Source organism: Mycetomoellerius zeteki, unplaced genomic scaffold, assembly GCF_001594055.1.
Source record: "Mycetomoellerius zeteki isolate Tzet28-1 unplaced genomic scaffold, Tzet1.0 scaffold134, whole genome shotgun sequence".
Lineage (NCBI taxonomy): Eukaryota > Metazoa > Arthropoda > Insecta > Hymenoptera > Formicidae > Mycetomoellerius > Mycetomoellerius zeteki.
Window position 1 is genome coordinate 164407 of NW_017256276.1, and position 8898 is coordinate 173304.

At 39.6% G+C, this 8898-nt stretch overlaps 2 protein-coding genes across 2 annotated transcripts in view; one reads left to right on the forward strand and one right to left on the reverse strand.

The window, feature by feature from the left end:
* The first annotated feature begins 904 nt into the window (after nucleotides 1-904).
* AcCoAS (acetyl coenzyme A synthase) overlaps nucleotides 905-8898 on the forward strand; it is a 9723-nt gene continuing 1729 nt past the window's right edge. The window contains exons 1-8 of the mRNA XM_018461880.1: nucleotides 905-1243; nucleotides 2446-2661; nucleotides 4731-4926; nucleotides 5023-5405; nucleotides 5565-5757; nucleotides 5840-5995; nucleotides 6080-6247; nucleotides 6323-6512. Coding sequence (XP_018317382.1) covers nucleotides 1155-1243; nucleotides 2446-2661; nucleotides 4731-4926; nucleotides 5023-5405; nucleotides 5565-5757; nucleotides 5840-5995; nucleotides 6080-6247; nucleotides 6323-6512 — 1591 coding nt within the window. The 5' untranslated portion in view covers nucleotides 905-1154. The remainder of the gene's footprint in view (nucleotides 1244-2445; nucleotides 2662-4730; nucleotides 4927-5022; nucleotides 5406-5564; nucleotides 5758-5839; nucleotides 5996-6079; nucleotides 6248-6322; nucleotides 6513-8898) is intronic.
* LOC108731525 (enolase) lies at nucleotides 6523-8539 on the reverse strand. Its single transcript, XM_018461881.1, has 5 exons — nucleotides 7999-8539; nucleotides 7768-7892; nucleotides 7425-7670; nucleotides 6898-7336; nucleotides 6523-6696 (listed from the first exon to the last, which is right to left on the reverse strand). Exons 1-5 carry the CDS (start codon nucleotides 8391-8393, stop codon nucleotides 6594-6596), a joined length of 1308 nt encoding a protein of 435 aa, XP_018317383.1. The 5' UTR covers nucleotides 8394-8539; the 3' UTR covers nucleotides 6523-6593.

Genomic DNA, 8898 nt, shown 5'->3' on the forward strand with positions numbered 1-8898 from the left:
TGCTTACTAAAAAAAATGTTTTATTTTTTTTTTATCAAAGTTATGCATTTTTATCAGAGATATGCATTTTTCGTTGGTGTCCAATTTTTCCCAACATTTATTGCCCATAATGTTCGACGTTTAGCATCACGCGGAAATATTTTCATTACATAGCCTTTTGCTGCAGAAATTAGTGCAAAATGGGGCTGCACACCCAACCATTTTGGAATTATTTTTATTAATCTTCTAATAAGTCAGTAATCTTCAAGAGCAGAAAGATGTATCACGACTCGCGAGAAACTATCAAGGTTAGAAAGAGATACAATGTATTTCTCTCTCTTTCGTGTGATTTTGCTAAAACTGGAGACCCTTAAGGGAAAAACCATGAAGAGAGTCTCTAACAGAGTCTCTTTTTTTCGTGTCGCGACTCTGATTAGAGGGTCTCTACTCTGGAGCACGTTTCAACGAAAGCTTTTTGCAGGAATGAGACAAATATTAATTATTCACGGACACTAGAGTAGCGTTAAGATTTGCGAAAGCGAGAGACTATTATTACGATTCGACTGGTAGGTATAATAAATTGATAAATTTAAAGGTGGCCAAGGACATGAATTAAGGGCGAAAAAAAGAAAGCGGTTAATCGTGTGATGTGAAAAAGAATATATCGAATGGAAAATATAGGAACGTATAAATCGGGTGCCGTTCATCGTAACTGCTCTCTCACCTGTTCTGTGTTCTCACACAGAATATACCATTGTAACATTGCTCACAATGCTCAAAGCTCACCGCGGCGCAGCGGCCCGTTGCACCGGTCCACACCAGTCGTATCGCGCACCATTCACACTGATTCGCAAATCGCACAGCGCACTACGTCCTATATCGTCGTCGTCGTCGTCGTCGTCGTCCTTCGACCGTGTTGCGCGCGCGTTTCAGTCGAGATTTATCGGTCAGGCCGGTAAAGTGGTGGAAAGCGGGCTGCGGGCTTAGTGGAGTTTAGTCGCCACTAGCCAACAGTTACTTCGTTGCACCACTGTGTTCCGTACACACTACGAATATTACGAATATTACGGCCTTTTTATTTTTACAGACATCTTCCAATCTCAAGTAGTTTGAACGAGGATTTGAACGCGAAGACGAGAGAAAGAAAGAGTGAGAAAAAAAGAGAGAAGTGAAACATGGCGGAGAAAATGTACTACCCCAATTTGGAGCTCGCTAGAGAGGCGCACTGCGCTAGCATGGAACAATACAAGCGAATGCACGAAAAGTGAGTAGAAATATGAACGAATTTCTATGTCGTACATATGTATACATATGGGGGAGAGAGAGAGAGAGAGAAAGAGAGAGCGCTATCATCATCGCGTGTCGTTTAGTTTGGAAAGTATAACGTTCGGTGACAGCCGTGAACGTCCAATACCTATCGAGATACGAAAAGCATCGTTTGCTAATTAAGTATATGTTGCGACATGCAAAAAGAATAACGATCGAATAAGTGATAAAGATGCTGCAAATGCTAAAGGTGTTAATTCTTTTTTTTAGCTTATTGTTACTCGGATTGGAATCAATAACAAACGGCAAAAAAGAAAAAACGAAACGGGTCGAGGGAATTTTAAAGAAGATATTTACTTGTGAACGGGTTATAGATCTAGTTATTACGAGTTATTACAGAGTTGAATCGAACGTTAGATGAATCAGAGATAGCGTTTCAATTGTGTGTGATGTTGATTTTAATTCGAACATCAACTGCTGCAAACGGCATAAATAGAAGGGCGATCTGCGCGATATCGATCTCGTAGGGGTGGGACAAATTTCTCCGTGGAGGAAGAAGCGCGCTCCTCCGCGGATTGCTAGAAATGCAGCTAAAAATGCAGAACGGAATTATTCTTTCTCTATATGTATCTTAACTTTCTTTTCCTATGCTTTTTTTAGTTCCGATTACATCGTAATTATTCGCTGCAATTGCTTGGCAAACGATCCAAGCGAATTCTTTCATGAGGATTTTTTGTTTCCAAGATTTATGTATAATAGCTGTGTAGCCTCTGCTGCTTCGAGTATAGATCATATTTATTTCATCCGTAATATATTTCGTCGGAGAGGACTACGAACTCGTCCAATTAATGCGGAAACGACAATAATAATGTGCACAATTCGCGGGTGCACCGAACGTGCATAAATTTGTAAATAAAGTGGAATGAAGAATGCGTTACGTAAGAAAGGAGAAGTGGATCGATTCGTTAAACACGAATCTTCCAGCTCTTGTTACAATAATGATGTTAAAACTTTATTACAGGAAATTCGAATAAATTAAAAACGGTCCATAATTATTATTTATAACGCTTTTAATTTATTATAAATAATAATTGTAAATTATGAATGAATGATAATTATGGATTGTTTTTGCGAAAAAGGAGTAAGGGAAATCATTTGGTATAGCTCGAATTGACATGAATTTGCTTTTTTTTTATCCAGATCTATAAAGGAGCCGGCGCAATTCTGGGGTGAAATCGCCAAACAATTTTATTGGGAAACGCCAGCGATCGAAGACAAGTTTTTCTCGTACAACTTCGATCTGAGTAAAGGTGACATTTTCATAAAGTGGATGGAGGGAGCGTCGACAAATATAAGCTTCAATCTACTCGATAAAAATGTAAAGAGCGGAAATGGTGATAAAATAGCATTTTACTGGTAAGATGTAGTTAAGGATACGTTGATCGAATTCGCGCGAATTCGATGGCTAATCTGATCGCGCGCGGTTCATTTCCATGCAAAAGTATATTCTCCAATAGTAGATGCAAGTCATTCGGACACGTTGAGCTTGCGTCGCTTACGCAAAATGGTATTTCACATTGTTGTAGCGATATGATCGATGTCCATCTCGTGTTATCGTTTCTGTTACGGATTGAAAGGGCGTGCTAGGAACAGCTAGTTCCGTTCGCCACTTTAACAGTTTTAACTTCTCTCGCGAGAAATCTTTGGAAAGAGAAACTTGATATATATATACATACACTTAATGTATATGTGCGAAAGACGCACGAGACCGCGCGAGACACGAGTGAAAAATGTGATAGTGAGTTTCGCGATATCACGCTTCATACATATTTCATTTCCGGCCTTCCTATGTCCTACGCCCGCGCCGCGCCGTATCGGTCGTTCAGTCGTTCATCATCGATTACCATCAAGAATGTAATAACATAACATCGTACTAATTACATTTTAGAGAATCCAAGCTTTTCAGACCGAGTATTTCTTAATCCTTAATGGAACGATGATGCAACTTTGTCGAGCGCATGCGACGAGTTGAGATCAGTTGAGATTGTTCAGTCGCGCAATCATTTCGTGAGACAATACCTATCTATTTGTCGAAAAATTCGACACATGGCTTACACCTGCGCCTTCATTGGTCAGCGAGACATCGCGCGCGATCGCGTCATTCGTTGCGTCAGCTCCGCCGAGTAGGCCGAGCTCCGCGTGAGCGCGCGATGGCACGATTCGGTCACGCGATTCACACTGAAAATTTATCTTTTGTAAGGCTCTCAGAGATATATCTGAGCAAAGTTTCAAGTCAAGTTTCTTTTTTTTTCATCTTGCGAATGTGCAAGCTCAAGTAATAAGTATTCGAGCGTAAATCCGATGATGTACAGATTTAAAAAAATTTGGCAATTTTGGATCTACTCTCATTCGCTCGTTCGACCGATCGTTGAAGGGAGCATCAAGACGAAACTGGTGAAAATATCATAAAAATGCATTTAACTTGAAATGCGGATAGCATAAGTTATAAATAAAAATGCAAAGTACAAAACGTATGTTGTACCATATATATCTGTATATTAATCATAGGCGTACCTATACATATATGAATTAAAAACCATCAGCCCTGAGTTTAGAGAGGAGATTGAGATTGAGAGATGAAGGTCAGGCGCGCTTCACTTCACTAAAGGATAATAATACGTTACTCAAGAATAATATCACGCACGAGATCAATTGCAAATCTAGTTGAATGAGAAAGATAAGAAATTATAGAAGACGCGCAATTGATATTGCAATGTCGTTAAATAATAAATATGTAAACGAATTAAATGATACATTTCGATTCGTCTTCACAAGTATTATCATGTTGAATGTATTACGCTTTTTGTCTCTATATCAATACCGATACGGTTACCGCTACAGTTATAAAAAAAGTCATGCACAATCATCTTATTAAGGAATAACAAAGCTAGGTGTTTTGTTCAAAATCAGTGGCGATTGATTTGTTAAAAAGTATCTCATTTTATCGGTCGATTTGCCTAATTCTTTCCTAATTATTCGCACGATTCTAGATAACTAGACTCAAGTTTAACAAGTTTTGACCTTATGTAATATATATTCCATTCTATGATAATTCTTGGTACATTAGCATGTTACGCTTATATAGAAGTATAAAGAGCCTTTTTAAAATATATGCGCAATCTTTCTCTCTCTCTCTCTCTCTCTCTCTCAACGCGACTCGAGGACGTTTCCAAGCTTCCTCGTAGTCGCTCGAGATCTTTTAGATCGTATACCTAAGATAAATTAAAATGGAAAAAAATGAAATTGACTTTAGTTGACTCACTCTATTGTACACAAGTGCGGGATATGTATGTATCCTTGCCGTTTTCTTTGCGTTACGCTACGCAATTCATTGCTCGCGAGAATTAGAATATTAATAGATACTTTTCACATCTCTCAAATTGAATGAATTTTCATTGATATTTTACTATCCATTGTGTTGTCAGGGAAGGAAACGATCCGGAAGATTATTCGCGACTGACGTATAGAAAGTTGCTCGAAGAGACGTGTAGGTTTGCGAATGTTCTAAAATCGAAAGGTGTCTCTGTGGGGGACAAAGTGGTGATTTATATGCCGATGATTTTGGAGCTACCGATCGCCATGCTGGCTTGCACGAGGATAGGAGCGATTCACAGCGTGGTGGTAAGTACTAAGTACAAATATCAATGAAATGGTATAAACATAAACGTCAATGAATAAAAAAGGAAAAAAGAATAATGTATACTTACAATCTCACAGTTTGCAGGATATTCATCTGATTCGTTGGCGGAACGTATCCTCGATTCTAAGGCCAAGGTTCTCATTACTACAGATGGCGTGTGGAGAGGCGAGAAATTACTTCTGTTGAAAAATATCTGCGACGAAGCTGTGGCAAAGGCCAAGAAGCATGGTCATCAACTTGAAAGCTGCATTGTCGTTGCGCATCTGAGAAGACTCAACAATCTTCAGGGTAAGATGAAGGGAGTGAATGGCACTAGCAACGGTACATCCATGGATATCGCCAATGTTTCTTGGGACGATGATCGAGACGTTTGGTGGCATGATGAGATGGAGGATGCGGAAGCGAGCTGTTATCCAGTTTGGATGGCTGCCGAGGATCCACTTTTTATCCTTTATACGAGGTACGCGCGTACCGTCCTTTTCTTCATATATTCACTCTGTCATACCTATATCGAAACCAAATAAAAAGATAACGGACAGAGCTTTCCTCCAAGACTCTCTCAAGTAGCTCTCCTAATTTATTCTCGCTGAAAGGACTCTTGTTTTCCATAATCATATAGCGGCTCTACTGGAAAACCAAAGGGCGTTCTCCATACTACCGCGGGATATCTGATCTATGCGGCAACAACTTTTAAATATGTTTTCGACTATCATCCAGGTGATATTTATTGGTGTACCGCCGATTGTGGCTGGATCACAGGACATACTTATGTGGTTTACGGTCCGTTGGCGAATGGCGCAACATCCGTTATAGTACGTATGCGTTTTTCACATTTTCTTACTAGATCATTCTCGACTTTTTTATTTCCTCGGTCTGCATCTCATTGGTTTACAGTTTGAGGGTACACCCTTCTATCCAGAAAATGATCGATATTGGTCTATCATCGATAAGTACAAGGTCACGCAATTTTATACGGCACCAACGGCCATTAGATCACTAATGAAGTTTGGTGATGAACTTGTGAAAAAGCACAGTTTATCCACACTTAAGGTAAATCTCACTCATCAGTAAAAAAAGAAAAGGAAACAAATGCTTAACATACAGAGAGCTTACACATGCTTATATGTGTTTCAGGTCCTCGGTTCAGTCGGTGAACCGATCAATACCGAGGCTTGGCTTTGGTTTTATAATCTCGTTGGCCACAGCAAGTGCAGTATAGCAGATACGTTTTGGCAAACGGAAACTGGTGGTCATGTGATTACACCGTTACCAGGTGCTACACCTATGAAGCCAGGCTCTGCGGTAAAGAACTTTTTCATTAATAATTCCTGTAATAAATAATTTATTTCTGATGTAAAAAATGAAACGAATGTCTAGACGTTTCCTTTCTTCGGAGTTTTGCCGGAGCTTCTTGACGAGGATGGTCGTGTGATTGAAGGCGAAGGAGAGGGATACCTCGTTTTCCGTCGACCGTGGCCGGGTATGATGCGGACCCTTTATGGAAATCACCAACGTTTTCAAAATACATACTTTGATCGATTCAATGGATTTTATTGTACGGGGGATGGTAAGCGTTATTTGATCTTTCTGCTTTCCCCTTCATTGTTTCATATACATTTCAGTTAATGGCACATAACTGTCTGCAAGATTATTTCATTAGAGGATTTTGATATTTTGTTCCGATGTATTTGGCATCTTTACCAAGTTCCTCTTCGATCCTCAATATTTGATTATATTTGCCTATTCTTTCACTCCTGCAATTATCATAGTGTTAAAAATGAATATGACTTTTATGTATCATAATATCATAATTCTCGCTAGTGGAATGTTTTGGCATTCGATTTGAAATTAATTTTAAACTCGGAGCACTTCCTCCCTCTTCCCCCCCTCTCTCACTCTCACTCTCATTCTCACTCTCACTCTCAATGTTACAATTGCTCGCGCCTTAATACCTGCAAGGTGCTCCAGCTATGAATTGGCCAGCGGAAAGTCCAACCGCCAAATCTGCGATGAAATTGTCTTCTGTCTCACCATGGCTCGCACTCACGATATAATTCCAATTATTGATTATCGCCATTCTCGCGCAATTAATGACTTCTGTCACAGTGCCGATCTGCGATATTCTCAGGACGAGACAGTTTGCTATATTTCTATTCATTGCTTCTTCGATTCTCTCGATATTCATTGCTGTGAGATCATCGCTGACTACTTGAATTCCTTGATGAGCAATCATTAACCAACCGTTCCAATCTTCTTGAGCGAAAGGATCTTTGATTGAGAATATTGCTGGAAATTTCGAGAGATACCTTAGATATTGATCCCTTAAGGCCTCTGCTTCCAAGTAATTAGTGGGATCGGAATCCTTCGTTTTGAACGCTAAATCGTATTTTCCTATGTGAATGTAAACATGAACTTTCTTTAGGATATGGTCGTAAGATAATTGTGTTTAAAAGGAGATCTTTTGAATATATAGCGAAACCTTCTTTATAAAAAGCGCTCGCTGCGACATCCAACGCTATTTTAATTTTTCCTTCGTAACCCGCGTCTCTGATGGACGCGTCTAAAAGAGTCAAAGCGGCTTCGTCGTTTTCCAAATCAGGAGCAAAGGCTCCATTGTCGTTAATCAGAAGCGGCCTCCGTATTTGTTTTGCATCAATGATATTTCTCTCTAGTACTCGATACATTTCGGTAGCCATTTTTAGGGCATCGGCAAAACTCTCAGCACCTATACATCACATATGAAAAGTATAAAAACTAGCCGAATATTTCGACGTTTAACGATTAGATCGTATACTCGATTTTATATGCATGTACGTCCTCACCTACGGGTAATATCATGAATTCTTGATACGATAAATTATTACCAGCATATCGTCCTCCATTGATCATACTAAAACTCGGTACAGGTATGCACAATTTATTATTTTCCGCCAATTCGGCAATGTATCTAAAATGTAAAAGGCCGGAAATAAATGAACATATAAGTTTCTTTGTATAATGGATTAGATTAATTTAGTTATAAGATAAGGAATAGAATGATATTATGTAGTGACCTGTAAACCGGTAGACCTTTTTTAGCAGCACCTGCTTTGCAGCAGGCTACGGAGACTCCGAGGATAGCGTTAACTCCAAGTCTCGACTTATTCTCTGTACCATCCAACTTGTTTAACAACTCATCTATCTCCGTTTGTTGACAAACTTCTAGCCTTGACTTTATCAATTGAGGAGCAATCACGTTGTTGATGATATTGACAACTTTGAATACTGAGCGACCATGATAAGCCATCTTGTTCTCATCTCGAATCTCGCGCGCCTGATTTGGATTAGGTAACACGGTAGAAGGTACCGATGATCTGAATAAGCCGATATCGGTGATCACATCGACTTCCAAAGTCGGTTCGCCCCTGCTATCAAATATCTGACGAGCTTTGATCTTTCGAAGTGCCATTTTGTATTATTCGAAATTTGTATGTCCCTTATAGTTAAGGATTGAATTGAACCGTTGCTTTGCGTATTTCGTGAATGAACGCGTAGGTCTGTAAATTTGATTACATTTTGATAATTTTGATCAGGGTTCAGATCAGATGTGTATTCAGGACCTGTCAAAGTCGACTGTCTAACGACGGATTGTTTGTAGCCTAATTCAAATGAAAGTTCAAGGTTCAAGCCGTGATGTAATGCGAGATCTACAATGGCTGCGTTCAGCAGACTCAACAGTTTTGCAACCGTTTTATGATTGTCTGCTGAGATAGGACCATTCTTCTAGATCTAAAAGTATGATCCAATTAGCGCGAAGGAAACTTACAACAGTTGCAAAACAAACGTTCTGCTGAACGCAGCCAAAATAAGGAGTCGTATATAATAATCGTAAAGTCTGAAGGTGTAAGGAATTGACCAATCACAGTCATCATTGTGCGAGCGAGCGAGCGAGCGAGCGAGCGTGCGTGCGTGCG